Source organism: Macrobrachium nipponense, chromosome 7 (assembly GCF_015104395.2).
Source record: "Macrobrachium nipponense isolate FS-2020 chromosome 7, ASM1510439v2, whole genome shotgun sequence".
In the NCBI taxonomy this organism is placed as follows: domain Eukaryota; kingdom Metazoa; phylum Arthropoda; class Malacostraca; order Decapoda; family Palaemonidae; genus Macrobrachium; species Macrobrachium nipponense.
The window spans coordinates 113,260,913-113,278,850 of record NC_061109.1 but is presented as its reverse complement, the minus strand read 5'-3'; the positions used below and the strand labels follow the sequence as shown (position 1 = coordinate 113,278,850).

Genomic DNA, 17,938 nt, shown 5'->3' with positions numbered 1-17,938 from the left:
GAAATATTCTGCTAGAGACTTCCAATTTGTTGCAAAATGAAAGTAAATGATTGCCAATTTGTTGCAAAATGAAAGTAAATGATTGAATATTACCAGAATATAAGCGCTTTAGCTTACAATTGCGTTTTTCGACCATTTTGGTCGAGTCAAAGTTGACCGAAGGTTGAAATTTTTGCACATATCATTATTTATATGAAATATTTCAAAACTGATATTTATATGAAATATTTCAAAACTGATATTTGAAATATTTCAAAACTGATATATATATATATGAAATATTTCAAAACTGATAAAAACGACAACAATGGGTTGTTTTTTTGTTGTATTCTACATGAAATTGCGCACATTTTCATACATAAAACTTTATGTAACTGCTAATATAAAATGGTGCAAACATTACGACAATCTGACGAAAAAATATCTGATTTTTTCGGAAGAGTTACCGCACGGATGTAAGTAAAAAGTTTGTTTAAAAAATTCACCATAAATCAAAATATTGTGCTATAGACTTCCAATTTGTTGGAAAATAAAGGTAAATGATTGAATATTACTAGAATGTAAGTGTTTTAGCTTACAATTGCGTTTTTTGACCATTTCGGTAGAGTCAAAGTTGACCGAAGGTTGGAATTTTGGCACTGATCGTTATTTATATGAAAATATTTCAAAACTGATAAAATCTACAACCATGGGTTGTTTTTTGTTGTATTCTACATGAAATTGCACATATTTTCATATATAAAATTTTATGTAACGGCTAATATAAAACGGTACAAACATTATGACAATCGGACGAAAGAATTTCTGATTACAGTGGTCCCCCTGTATTCGCGGGGATGCGTACCAGACCACGCTGTGAATAGTTAGAACCCGCAAATGTTTGGAACCCCTATAAAAATGCTAAAAACAGCCTATTTTGTTAGTTAAAACTTAAGAAAAACCCACTAAAAATTTTCATACTTGGTTTTTTTAATAGTTTTATCACAAAAAGTGCATTTTATAATGAAATTCATAAAAAAAACATGGAATTTGTGGATATTTATCATAGAAAAATACCGCGAATGCGCGAATTTTCCTCGAATAATGCGGGGAAACGTTCCCCAGAGAAATCCGCGAATGTGTGAGTCCGCGAATCTGGAGAACACGAATATGGGGGGTCCACTGTACCATATTTCGGCACCACGCGGATGTAAGGAAAAAGTTTTTTTCAAAAATTCACCATTAATTGAAATATTGTGCTAGAGACTTCCAATTTGTTGCAAAATGAAGGTAAATGATTGAATATTACTAGAATGTAAGAGTTTTAGCTTACAATTGCGTTTTTCGAACATTTCGTTAGAGTCAAATTTGACCGAAGGTTGAAATTTTTGCACTTCTCGTTATTTATATGAAAATATTTCAAAACTGATAAAAGCTACAACCATGCGTCGTTTTTTGTTTTATTCTACATGAAATTGTACACATTTTCATATATAAAACTCTATGTAATGGCTAATATTAAATGGTGCAAAAATTACGTCAAAATGACTAAATAATTTCTGAGATGTGTCGCTGATGCTTTTTAGTATGAGAAGAAAGAAATTCGCACTTGCACGCCTTGGTAACGCTTGTAAACAAAACAGCAGCTTGATCCGTGAACTCCCAGCATCCCTCAAGGTGTGTGATTCAAAAGTTGTCACCAAGTAGGCCTATAACTATTTTTCCATGAATTTTTAAAAAACTTTTGCATTGACGTATCATACATCAATTAAGCACCCAACAGACAATTTTCGTCGACATTTAATACGTCCAATAGGCGTTTAAGGGTTAAACCCATGCTAGCTCTAATGATGACCATGTGCTCAAGTGACTCCATAGAGTATTTTAACATTGCAGGTTGTAAAAAAAAATCAGAATAATTATGAACTGTGAAGCAATCCAGTTTAAAGTAATAAGTGATCATTAGCATGGCTTTTTAAGTTAAGAACACTCAGACAGTTATTGTTTTCTTTTAAAATATTTCAAATAGGAATGTTTATTAAATAAAGTTATTTGAGAACTGTGAGGCACATTTTAAGACTCCATAGAGCTCAAAACCCAGAGGATTTTTCTTTAATGAGAACTAATTATTGGAACAAGAAAAAGTAAAAGAAGTTGGGCGGTTAGACAAGACAAAGTTGAACAGATGAAAAGAAAAAGGCAGAGAGTAAAGCAGCTGGGCCTGAAGGGTTGCAAAGAACATTTATCGTCATGTGGTGTAATTAAACTTCAAGAAGGGCAGATTATTTTGAGTAAATTTTTAATAGAATTCCTATGTGAAAGAAGGTCATCTTAGAAGCAGAGGGTAAGAAGTGAAGGGGCTTGATACCATTTTGGGACTGAAATAAGGGACTGTAATACAATAGCTATTATTTTTTCTTTATATATTGTGGTGTTCCAGGTGAACAGAATGATTGAGCCATATATAGGCAGTCCCTGGTTATCTGCGGACTCAGTTATCGGCGATCTGGTTTCATGGCACTCGTTATCAGCGGCATGCGCCATAACATACCTAACAGAGGCACCATTATGATAAATAATTATTGGCACCATTATGATAAATAATTATTGGCACCATTATGGCGCTATAAATCGCTGAGTTTCAGTTAATGATGGTTTTTGCTTATCGACACCCACTCGGGAATGGAACTCCTGCCAATAACCAGGGATTGCCTGTAGTATGATAGCCAGTATAGAAGTATCTCTTGATATCTGCCAGTTTTAGAACACTGAAATACTTTTAATCTCTCCTTAATATGTCAGAATCTGTAAGATAAGATTTGGTAATTACTTATGAAGGCAGTACAGCTTCATGATTGTATACTCCTTGATTTCTGGTTTCACTAAGTAATAGACCAGACTGATTTGGTGTTGAACAAGTAATGCAGAAGTAATTTTAAAGATCTGAGAACTTTTCATCATCCTAGTTGGACAAATATTAGTATCAGTCTTCAGCAAACTTAATTAGCAATAACCTTGCTGCCTGTTGCTGTATACTTGATTGATTAAGAGAAATATCCAATACGTATTCTTTGGCACTGAAACTAAAAATTTAGTTTATTTTAGATACAAAACATTCTTTTTTTCAATTTGTCCAACATAGATCTTCCATAGTATAATTTTATGCATTAACTGTAGTTTGAAGCAATATCCAGTAGGGTAATTTTATGATTTATTTATAGAAATATTGGTGTGTTAATGTTTATCTTGTTTTTTTATCTGATTTTGACCATTGATGTTGGTGCTTACCAATTGGTTTGCTTCTGTTTGCTCTACCTCTATCTTTATCCATTATGTGGAAACCCAGTGGGAAATAAATTTGTGAGTGCCTTGGAGCCTCTGGCAATTCATCAGATGAGTACCATTAATAACTGCTCTTGTAGTACTGTATAGTTGAATTCTGTTGTAAAAATCTCAAGCAATGTCATGGATAAGCTTCTCAGTCAAGGTCAAATATGAATAGGTGACAAGTCTTTTCTAGCAATCCATCTCAAGTTTACTGCAGATCTTGAAGGCTGAATGAGAAGCCAAAAGAAACTCAGGACAAAACACAATAAAAGATACAAAAAATGACTATTAACTGCCATCATATAAATACAAATTGCAAACGTATGTATCATTCCAGTGAAAAATACCAATATACCAAAAAAATTCCTTGAAAACATGAAATCAGCATAACTGAAGCAAAGATGTCATCCTAGAAATGGGAAGAAATTAGAATAAATTTCCTTACTAACAGGCTGTCAGAAAAACATAATTTCCAGTAGTGTTGAGTTACATGTCACAGGTTATCAGTCACTACTTTTATGACAAAGTTCTCATGTAGTACTTATAGTGATGATTAAGGTGTACCAGATAGATGAAACTAGAAATGTATACTTTCCTTATTCTGCTCTGTGCATGTTGATTGGCTTTATGATTTTGTTTAAATTCTTAATATTTTATTTCAGACAATCAATGAAGAAGACAAGAAGAAAAGAAAGAAAGTCAAAGGTCGTCGACCTCGTGGAAATGCTGACCATGATGGAAAGCTCTCGAAAAAAATTAAGGTACTGTATGGAAATTTTAGTATAATTGGAAAGGAACTTACATTTTTCTATGTAACTAGAGTATATTCCAATATACGTACATAATCAGATTCCATTTTGTATAGCAGATTATCCCATCTAGATTGAAAGATCAAGCACCAATTTGGTATACATAATACCAGTTTGGTGTTATTTCATAGAATGGACTGTTGTATTAGGAAAGTACTCAATAACTTATTTCAACTTTAGTTAATGCTTAAGTGTATTCAGTCACCATGTCGCCTATATCTTCGTTTGGACTTGTCAATTCCTGGCTCTGCAGGTCAGCCTGAAGAGGTCAGATCTGTTGTCATTCATTCAGGTGGTTCAGCTTTGGAGAATGCTTTTAGACACCAACTGATTTAGCTCACCCCATAGAGAACACTGTAGGTCCAGCATTTCGTAAAAGGCAACGAAAAGGACAGCTGCTGCCTTGCAGTCTTACTTTTTAGTAAAAGGCTAGGCCCACCTCCAGTAACTGTGGAAACTGCTGCCTTGTAGTCGTACTTTTTAGTAAAAGGCTAGGCCCACTGCCAATAACTGTAGTTGATGACAGCCAAGGCATGCGGTCGTAAAAGCCCCCTTTTCCAAACAATAAACCATGCCTTTGCTAGAAGGCAGTGGAGAAGGCGCATCAGGCAACCGACTCCTTAATGTAGTGATAACAATGGGAAAGATGAAGAAGATAGAGAATAATATGATGATTGGCTGTCTTGGCTTCCCTGGTAGTCGATCACAAGCTACTGTTATATTCATTGTCTACAGCTTCAGCTGGGTATCTGTTGAAAAGCAGCCTTGATGTCTCCAGCCTTCAAGATCAGAACAATAGAGCTTTTTCTTTTCAACCTCTTTTGTTGGAGTGACTATCAGAACTTGGTGAAGGGACTTCCTTGGGACCCATGTCTCCTCATGCTTTTAGATGCCCTTCACCTGAGGTGGAAGAACTTGCCTGTCAAATTCTCATGTCCAAGAGATCTGGTCCAGAGAAGGAAGTGGCTTCCCTTTAGTCTTAGGAGCAGTAATTCTCAGACCTTTTAAAACTCCGTATGGATTTTCACAAGTCACTTCTCATGTTGAGGTTTGTTCTGAAGCAACCTCATTTCCAGTATTTGTGACCTTTTTGAGTTTGATGAAACCTCAAATGTGGGACTAGACTTTAGCTGAGCAACCTCAATAGATCAACTTTCAAATTTGTAGGCTTTCATTAATTAAAAAACTACTCTGGCAGTGGTGACCTACTCGTAATCCTACACAATGATTTCCTAAGTTTACTCAGTTCCTTAGGTTTCCTTTTTATTGTACACTGTAGACAGTACTAAAGGTTATTTGCAGTATCTCTTTGGATATAGCTGCATTGCCTTCAGCCTTTACTTTTCATAATCCCTTTGTGGTCTTTTCACCATGCTGTCTGACTTTTCAGCTGTACCTAATTCCACTTTCTATTTACATTTAAGTATGTCTCTTTGGAGCTGGCTTTATGAGCCACATTTTGTTTCAGTAATATTTCCAAACTTTTAAAATAGTAATACAGTGGTCCCCCCGTATTCGCGGGGGATGTGTACCAGACCCCCCCATGAATAGTTAGAACCCGCGAATGTTTAGAACCCCTATAAAAATGCTAAAAACAGCCTATTTTGTTAGTTAAAACTCAAGAAAAACCCACTAAAAATTTTCCTACATGGTTTTTTTTAATAGTTTTATCACAAAAAGTGCATTTTATGATGAAATTTATAAAAAAAAAAAGGAATTTGTGGATATTTATCATAGAAAAATACCGCGAATGTGTGAGTCCGCGAATCAGGAGAACGCGAATACGGGGGGTCCACTGTATTATACTAATGAAAGGAATTAGATACCTCAAATCCCTTAAGCAGCATGCAGTTGAACACACCATGCAGTGTAAAGGTGAAAATGTCATGCATGCTGATAGTTGCAAATATTTTGCTTGTATGGGATTCACTGCAATATTCTGCAGTCTACAAAAAAAAATATTTTGTTCATGCAACTTACCTGACAGATATATATATAGCTGTATTTTCTGAAGTCCGACAGAATTTCAAAACTCGCTGTACACGCAGTGGGCGGCCAGGTGGTAGTACCCATTCCTGCCGCTGGGAGGCGGATATCATGAACCATTCCCATTTTCTATTCATATTTTTTCTGTCGCCGGTGCTGTAAACAACTGTTTGCAGTACCTCCGCCTAGGATTTTTGGATTTACTGGTATTTAAGTATCTGGATTGTCTTTTGGTTATTGATTCTGGATTGTTGGATTGGCATACGCAATAGTGGACTGTTTTTTGATTTTGGATTGGCTTTTCTGTAAACGTGATGTCTGGATCAAGTGCAGTGAGTTTCAGAGTGTGTGTGAAGAGTGATTGTAAGGTGAGGCTACCTAAATCATCGGTAGATCCCCACACAGTATGTATGGGGTGTAGGGGACATGTATGTTTGTTGGATGATCGGTGCAATGAATGTGAAGGATTGACCGATGATGGATGGAAGGTGTATGATTCCTATCGGCGTAAATTGGAACGCGATAGGATCAGGAGGTCTTCCTCCAGGAGCGGTTCTACTAAAGGTAAGGGAACTAACATTTCACCTGCTTTAACACCTGTAGAATTTGTATCTCCTAAACCTGTGATGTTGCCTTCGGGCCCTGATTCTGTGTCTGGAGAAGGTAATGCCCTTTCTCTGATTTTGGAGTCGTTGCGTACTCTTGAATCAAAAGTGTTGGCCTTAGAAACTGGCTCGGTGAAAGTGTGTGATCGTGCCCCTAGTGTTGTGGAGGGGGCGTCAGATCGGCCCCATAATGCCTCTAGGCCTAGACCGCTATCGGACTCCCAGGACTCAGGGAGTGGATATGTCGAAAGCCGCAAGAGGGTTACGGGGGCTCCCCACCAATCTGGCGTCCCTTCGGCAGGCCATGTTGCAAGTTCCCAGGCTGCCAAGGAGCGCGCACGGGCGCGTATCCTTAAGGACTGTTTTTCGTCCTCCGAGGCGTCCTCCCCGTGCAAGGGGTGGAGCGCTCAGAGAGACTCGCGTCCTCTGAAAAGGACGTTTCGTAGTAAGCTATCTCTCCAGTTTCGTTGTGCTCTTCTCCGGATGCGTATGACGCCTTTCCGCCTCAGAAGAGAGGTAGGATGTCATCCAGTGATGACGCTGAGATGCGCTACAGTCGCGCTGTTGGAGAAGCAAGTAGCTAGTACCTGTTGAGAAGGAGGAAGGGGCCGTCCCCTCGCCCCTCGTCTTCTCGCAGGCTCAGTCCTGCTCTTCTGTTGGTTCTTCGCCTACGAAGAACACCTTTTGTCCCTTCAGGACCAGTTATCTTCTTTGATGGCTCAGAGGATTCGCCCAGCAGCAGTCGAGCCTAAGCGGAGGAAGGACGTCAGGCTGCCTGTCAAGAGGACGAAGCAGTCTCCTTCTCCCTCTCCGCGTTCGTCTCTTTCTCCGAATGCGTCTCCTTCGGTTAATCGCCGATCTCGTTCTCCTGGTAGGAAAGCTGGTCGTCAGGACGCTTTCGTACCCTCTCGACGTCATGGGGAAGCTGCTCGACGAGACGCTCGAGAGGACGCTCAGGACGCTTTTGAGGACGCTCAGCAGGACGCTTGCCAGGATGCTTCGGAGGACGCCGAGCAGGAAGAGGACGTGCAGCAGGATGCTCGTATGGACGCTCGTAGTGACGTGTCTCCTTATAAGGAGTTCGTTAACGTTCGGAAAGACACGTTATATTCGAATTCTGTTCGCTCGTGTAAGAAGCGTAAGGACGCTTCTGTTGGAAGTAAGGCATTCTCGGTCGTCTCTAAGGACGCTCATCGCCGTCAAGAAGCTCTGCCTCCTTCGAGCAGTAAGGATCGTCGTAAGGACGTTTGCTTAGATGAGGCTTCTGCTTCTAAGCAGCGGGGGTCTTTGATCAAGGCCAGACCCGCTGGACGTACGCCCTCTCCGGAGGGGCGGTCTCCTATTCCTCTTAGGGAAGAAGGAGAGTTGAGTAGTCCGGCGGACTTGATTGAAGAGGAACCTTCTTCTGTTTCGTCCGTCTCGGACTACAAGGTTCTTGTGCGGCTGTTGCGCTCGTCTTTCGGGGACAAGTTTCAGCCTGCAGCTCCCAAGTCTCCTCCCTCGCAGTTTTCGTCTTCCAAGTTGTGTAAGACCCCGGAGTTCGTGGAAATGAAGACTTCGCTGTCCACCAAGAGGGCCTTCAAGAAACTCCAAGACTGGAGCAGGTCGTGGACCTGGGGTCACCAGGATTTTACAACAGGATTTTCCTGGTACCGAAGCAGTCATCAGGTTGGCGTCCAGTCCTAGGCGTAAGCAGGCTCAATCTTTTTGTAGAAAAGATCAAATTCAAAATGGAGACGCCTCAGTCTGTTCTAGGAGCCTTGAGACCGGGCGACTGGATGGTGTCCTAAGACCTGCAGGACGCGTAATTTCACGTTCTAATCCACCCTCTTTCAAGAAAATACCTAAGATTCGTTTTAGGCAACAAAGTTTGGCAGTTCAAAGCCCTTTGTTTCGGCTTGAGCACGGCTCCGATGGTTTTTACCGTCATCATGAAGAATGTGGCGAGGTGGTTACACTCTTCGGGGATAAGAGTTTCCCTATACCTCGACGATTGGCTTGTCAGAGCATCGTCGAAGGAGAAATGTCTGAAGGACCTTCAGTTAACATTAGCCTTAGCGAAGTCCCTGGGACTTCTTGTCAACCTCGAAAAGTCACATCTGACCCCGACACAGTCCATCGTGTATCTGGGGATTCAGATGGATTCAGTGGCTTTTCGGGCGTAGAGAAAATCTCAGCCTTCTTGGGGAAAGAGACTTGCTCGGCGAGGGAATGGATGAGTCTGCTGGGCACCATTTCCTCGCTGGAAAGGTTTGTTTCCTTGGGAAGACTGCACCTCAGGCCTCTCCAGTTTTTCCTTGCGGACGAATGGAAGGCCAAGGACGATCTCAATGTGATCTTGAAGATCTCAGAGTCGGTGAAAAGCCATCTAAGATGGTGGCTCGATCCTCAGAAGTTGAAAGAGGGCTTATCCCTAAATCTTCTGAGCCCCGACCTAGTGTTTTCAGACGCTTCCATTTCGGGCTGGGGAGCAACACTAGGAGGGGAAGAAGTGTCAGGCTCTTGGAGAGGGGAACAGGCAGTCTGGCACATCAGTGTCAAAGAACTGGCAGCGATCTTCCTGTCGCTGCAGTTCTTTGAAGAGAAATTGACAAACAAAGTTATCCAAGTCAATTCGGACAACACCACAGCCCTCACATATTGGAAGAATCAGGAAGGAACTCACTCCCGGACTCTGTTTCACCTGGCAAAGAGATTCTGCTGCTGTGGGCAAGGGTGAGAAAGATCATGATCCTGACGAGATTCATCGCAGGAGTGCAGAACGTCAGGGCGGACCTTCTCAGTGGACAGGACCAAATCCTGCCAACACAATGATCTTGCATCAAGACGTGTGTCAGGAGCTTTGGAAGTTGTGGGGACGTCCTCTGGTCGACCTATTCGCGACGTCGAGGACAAAGAGGCTTCCTCTGTATTGCTTCCCCGGTCCTAGATCCAGGAGCAATCGCTGTGGATGCATTGCTCTGGAGTTGGACGGGCCTAGACCTTTATGCCTTCCCACCATTCAAAATCATGGGGGAAGTCATGAGGAAGTTTGCGGCTTCAGAAGGGACAAGGTTGACCCTGACCGCCCCGATGTGGCCGGCGAGAGAATGGTTCACAGAGGTCATGTCATTCCTTGTAGACTTCCCAAGGACGTTGCCCTGGAGGAAAGATCTACTCAAACAGCCTCACTTCGAAAGGTATCACCAAAACCTCTCCGCTCTGGGTCTGACTGCGTTCAGACTATCGAAAAGTTGGCCAGAGCGAGAGGTTTTTCGAAAACAGCTGCGAAAGCAATTGCAAATGCAAGAAGAGCCTCTACAAGAGCTGTCTACCAATCGAAGTGGGCTTCCTTCAGGGCATGGTGTAGAAAGGAGGGAGTTTCCTCTTCCACGACCTCTGTGAGCCAAATAGCCGATTTTCTACTTTTCTTAAGAAACGTGCAGAAATTGGCAGTCCCGACCATCGAGGGATACAAGAGCATGTTGTCAGCAGTTTTTAGGCACAGAGGCCTGGACCTCTCTGACAACAGGGATCTTCACGACCTCTTGAAATCGTTTGAGACTACGAAGATTCCTCAGGCGAGGCCGCCTTCATGGAACCTTGACGTGGTTCTTAGACTATTGATGTCAAGTCCGTTTGAACCACTTCACTCAGCGTCTCTTCGGAACTTGACAAAGAAGGCTCTTTTCCTAACTTCTCTGGCGACGGCGAAGAGAGTTAGCGAAATCCAAGCTTTTAGTAGCCAAGTGGGCTTCAAAGGAGACAACGCTGTCTGCTCTTTGAGTCCAACTTTCTTGGCTAAAAACGAGAACCCGTCTAACCCTTGGCCAAAGAGCTTCGAGATTAAGGGCATGTCGAATCTGGTGGGCCAAGAACCAGAGAGAGTCCTGTGCCCTGTCAGGGCTCTCAAGTTCTATGTTCATAGAACGAAGGAGGTACGAGGTCCCTCAGGTAATCTCTGGTGCTCTGTGAAGAGACCGGAATTACCTTTGTCAAAGAATGCTGTGGCTTTCTTTCTGAGGGACGTCATTAAAGAGGCTCATTCATCTTGCCAGAAGACTGATTTGAGCCTCTGCGAGTGAAAGCTCATGAGGTCAGAGCTGTCGCTACCTCTCTTGCCCTCCAAAAGAATATGTCAATCAAGGACATCCTTGATGGCACCTTTTGGAGGAGCAATTCTGTATTCGCCTCACATTACTTAAGAGATGTGAGAACGATTTACAAGGACTGTAGTTCTCTTGGACCATACGTTTCTGCAGACACAGTCTTGGGGGCTGGAGGTAGCTCTTTCCCTATCCCTTAGTTAGGAGTTAGGTTAGTTTTAATATGTTTTGTGTTTTTGGTTGTTGGTGAGATCTTGTGTGAAGATCTCCCATTCTTTAGATTAACTTTCAGGGGATTTTTGGTCTAGTTAGTCAGGTGGTGGTCAGTTGCTTCATAGCCCTCTTATGTATGGTTCGATGGTCTTGTCACGTTGAGGTCACACCCCCGTTGACAGAGCATCCAGAGCGCACCAGCACTACAGGTCTCCACCTGGCTGGCAACTCTAATTGAGCAGAAGCAGGCTTAAGTGACAGTAATCACAGAGTCTACTTTGCTAACAGGTGAGGAACCAAGATGTTGTACATCATCTACTTAATTTAGTTTCCTACAAATCCTATTCTGTCTCTTCCCACCATCCGAAGGTGGGATTCATCTATATATATATCTGTCAGGTAAGTTGCATGAACAAAATGTTATTGTTATAATACAATTAAGTTTGTTCATACTTACCTGGCAGATATATATAATTAAAGTGCCCACCCTCCTCCCCTCAGGAGACAGTGGCATTGATAAAATATGAATAAAAATGGTAACTCAGAATGTGAACTAATAGCGGTAGAATTTGAATCTGAAAAATTAATGAACATAGTAATATATAGACCTCCTAATACTAAGAGTTTGACTTAATAATTGAAAAATTCGGAATGATATATGTAGAAATCACAAGGACTGACTATTCTCCTATCTGGAGACTTCAACTTTCCTTTCGTAGAATGGAAAGAAAAAATAGGAGATTGTGGTTGTACTTATACATATAAAAAAGAGAGTAATAGTAGTGCAGAAGATAAGAGGCAATTCGAAAAGCTATTAGATATGCTACTAGAATACAACATTCAACAAATAAATCACCTGCCAACAAGAAAGGAAAATACTTTAGACCTAGTATTTGTGAACGAGATGAATTATGTTAAAGAAATAATAGTTTATAATGCGAGTATTTCAGACCATAATGTCATAGAATTAACAGTTCATTCCAAAGCAAGTGAAAACAGAGATAAGCAAGAAATGAAAAAGTGGGAAGGATATGGAAAATACAACTTCTACAGTAAAAATATAAAATGGTCAGAAATAAATGAAGAATTAAACAAAGATTGGGATAACATTTTCGTAAGTGATGACATAAGGGTAAATACGGAGATATTATATAAAATATTAGAGAAAATAGTGGATAAATATATACCGAAGAAGAAAAATAAACATCATTCATGCATACCAAGAGACAGAAGGATCTTGTTCCAGAAAATCAGAAAGTGGAAAAAAGGTCTTGCAAAAGAAAAAAATGCATGAAAAGTTATAGAACTAAAAAGTAAGATAGAAAATGCAGAACAAAAGATTATACAATCAAAAGAAAATGAAAAACGGGACTTGGAAGAAAAAACCCTATTAAATATCAAGCAAAACCCCAAACTATTATACTCGTATGCGAAGAAGATGAATAAAAGAAGAATAGAAATAGGCCCTCTGAGAATTGAAGGGAGATTAACGAATGAAAAAAAGGAAATTTGCAACATACTGGCAGAACGATAAGAGAGAATTCACCCCTAGAATAGATAATGAAGATAATGATATAGAAGTAAGGGACGAAAATAGTGAATATTTAGCTGACATAGAAATTAATGAAGCTGATATTGTGCAGGCAATTAATGAAATTAAAAATGGAGCTGCTGCAGGGCCTGATGGAGTCCCTGCTATTTTGTTAAAGAAAGTAGTTCATTCTATCGCAAAGCCACTTGCAATATTATTAAGACAAAGTGTAGATACAGGCAAGATTTATGATGAGCACAAATTAGCATATATCACCCCTACTTTCAAAAGTGGATCAAGACTAGAGGCAAGTAATTATAGGCCTGTGAGTCTAACATCACATATTATGAAAGTGTATGAAAGGGTAATGAAGAAAAATATTATGAAACATTTAATAAAAAAATAATTTGTTTAATATAGGACAACACGGTTTCGTACCCGGAAAAAGTACACAAACCCAACTGTTAGTCCACCGTGAGAACATATTCAAAAATATGAAAAGCGGAAATGAAACAGATGTGGTTTATCTAGACTTTGCAAAAGCTTTTGACAAAGTAGACCATAATATATTAGCGAAGAAAATTAGAAAACACAATATCGTAGATAAAGTAGGAAGATGGTTAAAAGAATTTTTACACAACAGAAAACAGATAGTTATTGCAAACGATGAGAAATCGGATGAAACCAAGGTAATATCCGGTGTGCCACAAGGTACGGTGTTAGCTGCAATACTGTTTGTTATTATGATTGAAGACATAGACAGTACTGTTAAGGATTCGGTAGTGAGTAGTTTCGCTGATGACACAAGAATAAGTAGAGAAATTACTTGTGATGAAGATAGGAACGCTCTACAAAGAGACCTTAACAAAGTATATGATTGGGCAGAGGTAAATAGGATGGTATTTAACTCTGATAAATTTGAATCAATAAATTATGGAGACAGAGAAGGAAAGCTATATGCATATAGGGGACCTAATAATGAGACAATCACAAATAAGGAAGCAGTTAAAGACCTTGGTGTGATGATGAATAGGAACATGTTATGCAATGATCAAATAGCAATTCTTTTGGCAAAATGTAAAGCAAAAATGGGAATGTTGTTACGGCACTTCAAAACAAGAAAAGCTGAACACATGATTATGCTTTATAAAACATATGTTCGTAGTCTACTTGAATATTGCAATATGATATGGTACCCACACTATCAAAAGGATATTGCACAAATAGAGAGTGTACAAAGGTCCTTTACAGCTAGAATAGAAGAAGTTAAGGACCTTGACTACTGGGAAAGACTACAATCCTTAAAATTATATAGTCTAGAAAGGAGAAGAGAACGCTACATGATAATTCAGGCATGGAAACAGATAGAAGGAATAACAGAAAATATCATGGAACTAAAAATATCAGAAAGAGCAAGCAGAGGTAGATTAATAGTGCCCAAAACTATACCAGGAAAAATAAGGAAAGCACACAGGACATTAATCCACTACGCACCAGCATCGATAATGCAGCGTCTATTCAATGCGTTGCCAGCTCATCTGAGGAATATAACAGGAGTGAGCATAGATGTGTTTAAGAATAAGCTCGACAAATATCTAAACTGCATCCCAGACCATCCAAGATTGGAAGATGCAAAATATACCGGAAGATGTACTAGCAACTCTCTGGTAGACATTAGAGGTGCCTCACACTGAGGGACCTGGGGCAACCCGAAGAAACTGTAAGGTCTGTAAGGTAAGGTCTCAGCGGCGGGAATGGGTACTACCACCTGGCCGCCCACTGCGTGTGCCGCGAGTTTTGAAATTCTGTCGGACTTCAGAAAATACAGCTATATATATATCTGCCAGGTAAGTATGAACAAACTTAATTGTATTATAACAATAACATTTTGCCCAGAGCTTCAGTTATGCAGGAAGAAATTATCTTGTTGCATCAATATCCAGAATACTGTAACCAATACTGTCCCACAGTAGTATTGTGGCAAAGGAATTGAGGTATGTCTAGCATTGGAAAGGAGATATGGCAGCTTGACTGGAAAATGTAGAAAGCTGGTGTGAAGAGTTTATTTAGGTAGTGAGTGAGCTTTAAAAAAAGAAATAAAAAATCTGCCCAAATATGTCATTTCCTTGGTGGGAGAGGGGTAACTACTTCACTTGATATGTACAGGCAGTCCCCGGTTACCGGTGGTCTCGGTTAATGGCGTTCTGGTTTTATGGCGCTTCTCTAGCACCATAAAATCTGAGATATGTGGCGCTATAACAGGCCGAGTTTTGGTTGTCGGCGCCATAAGGTGCTGATAATAGTTATGGCACCATAACATGACTAACAGAGGCACCATTAATACCTAATGGACAGATTGATCCTCTGGAGTAGAAATAACAGGTTTGGGGTGATGGATGGATTGATCCTGTAGATAAACAATACAGGTGGTCCCCAGTTATTATAAAGCAAAAATCACCATGAAGCAAAACAATAGTCTAAGGGAGTAAAACATACTTATGGCGCCGATAAGCAGTGATCAGTGCCATAAGAGTGCCATAAGTATGTTTTACTCCCTGAGACTTCCATTGCCGATAACTGAATGTGGCATCATAAGAAACCTTATTTTGTAATGAATATTTTCGAGAACCGCCATTGAGCAAAGCAGCCGATAACCAGGGACCACCTCTATTACGCGTCATCGATTTGGAAAGAATTGGGCAGGAAAGAGCTGCCAAAACTTTTATAGCCCATAAATTCACTAATGGCAACTTTTACACTGGCTGATATCACAAGTGTGGGCATCTCAGGACTTCATAGTGCTTGCTTGAAGGGGGAATGTACTGCGTCTCTCTCTCGCATGACGTCTTTTTGTAAATTTGCTTGTAAATATATCAAAAGGTTGCTGTTGTTTTTTGTTCTTGTCTTTTACAATATTATGTCAGTTGTAAATGTAATTTTACAAAGAAAAGTGCAAAGAAATATTAGAAAAAACATGTAAAAGTAAAAAAAAAGTTACCGAATCTTTGTGCTCGGTAAATTTACGTAAATATTATTCAACAAATATGCTAAAAATTTGTTATTATTATTTCTCATCTGTTTTGATATTGTGTGAGCAGTAATTATAATTTTACAAAAAAAATGAATTTATATATTAGTAAAAACATATAAGTTGGTAAAATTTACAATTGTCTTATAAAAGAGGCCCCACAAGGGGTTGTAAATAGTAATTTTCAACTTCTCGTGGAAGGTAGGGAAAATTCTTTTGAATTTATTTTCTTTCACCATGTACGTTTGCATATCTTTCCTCTTTCCATTTATGTGTTTTTCTTTAAGTAAATTGGCCGACTACAAAGTTTACCCGGCCTGGGGAGCTGCACGTCGATATAATTACCCGTCCAGTAAGGGTTAACCGATTATCGGTTCCATTAACTGAAACTCAGTGCCAGAGTTTCGGTTAATGGTGGTTTTCACTTCTCAGCAACCCGCCAAGAACAGAACCCCTGCTGAAAACCGGGACTGCCTGTATAAGGTTTAAGTAAAGGTAGTAACATGCAGACAAGCAAACCATCTTCCAAGAGTGGTAGAATAAAAGATCATAAGTACATAGCATTACCATCAAGTGTCATGCTTTGGAATTCAAGTATTTAAAATTTTTTTATTTACGGACAATTTAAGTCCTTAAGAGTAATTCCATCAGGTCAGTTCTACTGTGTGAAATGTTTGTGATGTGCTTAAATTGCCTTTTCAATCTGTCAAAATCCTAAGATAAAAGTAGAATTATTTGATTGACCTTTGCAAAGCCAGAGACCTGAAGTTAAATAACTTTATTTAGGTTGTATCTTTTTTATTACATACTTATCACTTTTACAGCTTGATGGTTTCTAGGCACATTGTCTTTCTTCCTAAAGAACGTATTGTTTATTGTTCTTTTTAGGTAGAGACTGAAGAAATTCCTCTTGCTGGAACTTCAGAAGATCCAAAAGAAAGGTTAGTATACTGCAAAATATTTTAGCATTTTCTATCCATGGTGTAACAGAACATGAGAAATTGCCTTTAAATATTTAGTGTCTGCAGTATTCAATCACCACCAGACTGAGGAATATGAAATGTTTTTGTTAGCATAGTGAAGGAGGATGATCTGATATTATTGATTTTTTAATATTTCAGTGACAGAGCAGTGAACACGGATAGGTTTCAGCGAAGTCAGTGTTTGAAGTGCAATATGATATTTTCCATGCCAGAGGTAAGGTTATCTGAATATTTCAAGTACACATACAGTACTTTTTTTTTTTTTTTTTCAAGGGTCTGTCTTTCACAAAATAAGCAATTTCCTAAACAATATTGGTTGGTATCCTCATCTGACATTGTAGTTTCAAGCCTATAAAAGCAATAATACAGGTGTATTGTTAGTTATTTAATGCACATGCAAAGAATGTATCTCTGCAGCGTGGCAACACATCATAGTTCCTTGAAGTAAAGCAGTTGTATATTAAGAATGAATTTAATTATACTTATATCTGTTAACTGATCATAAAAATACTTTTTTTATCCTCTTTCTCTAGGTTTCCTTTTCCCCATGCCCTCACTGGCCATTAGTGCTGTAATCTTTAGCCTGTCAGTGATGTATTACAACATAATAGTTATTTGTTGTATGTTATACAAAACAATCAGTACATATGACATATAAAGAAATGCCATACTAGGTTAAAAAAGGGATTTTGACGTAAGGAAAAATCTATTTCTGGGCGATTGGCTCGTGTCGCAGAAATATCCTTTAATCTATTATTTCTAGAGGGTAAATGTACTAACCACATACAGAGAATAAATAAAATAAGAAAAAGGTCAGTATAACTGACTCGCTCACCCTCAAGAGGGTGTCGGTATGAACACTAGGCGAGTGAGACCACTACCACGAGCCAAAAACCAATAGAAATCTCTCACAACAAAAACCCTCCATGAGGAGAGCCGCCCACAGAGTGAGCAGCTCGCACCACTACTACTCCATCCCATGCTGCCGACTGCTGCGCCTCTGGTGGCCATCCTGAAGTTAGCAGACAATCTTGGGCGAAGGGATGGGTAGGGTGGGATTTCGCTGGCGACACGAGCCAATCGCCCAGAAATAGATTTTTCCTTACGTCAAAATCCCTTTTCTGGCTCAGCTCGTGTCGCTGCGCGAAATCGTACCAGAGAAATAGCACAAGATTGTAAACAAAAGTAATAAAATAAATAAGAATAGGTCTCAAATAAAAAATAAAGTAAATATAAAAAGAATATAATTGCTAAAAAGATACAAATACACAGTGATACAAAAGAAAATATGCTTAAATTACCCTTAATTCTAAAACATGTTTCTTATCATAAGGTAATTTACATATGTACAGAGGTAAATGGCTTACATGTAACAAAATGGTATCTGTGTAA

At 39.5% G+C, this 17,938-nt stretch overlaps 1 protein-coding gene across 3 annotated transcripts in view; it reads left to right on the top strand.

Annotated features, from left to right (window-relative positions):
• The window catches only part of LOC135217107 (uncharacterized), a 172,532-nt gene that overhangs the window by 43,941 nt on the left and 110,653 nt on the right, over positions 1-17,938 (top strand). For all 3 annotated transcript variants that reach the window (XM_064252801.1, XM_064252799.1, XM_064252802.1), the window contains 3 exons: positions 3,969-4,067; positions 16,452-16,504; positions 16,685-16,760. In XM_064252801.1, the coding sequence (XP_064108871.1) occupies positions 3,969-4,067; positions 16,452-16,504; positions 16,685-16,760 (228 nt within the window). The remainder of the gene's footprint in view (positions 1-3,968; positions 4,068-16,451; positions 16,505-16,684; positions 16,761-17,938) is intronic.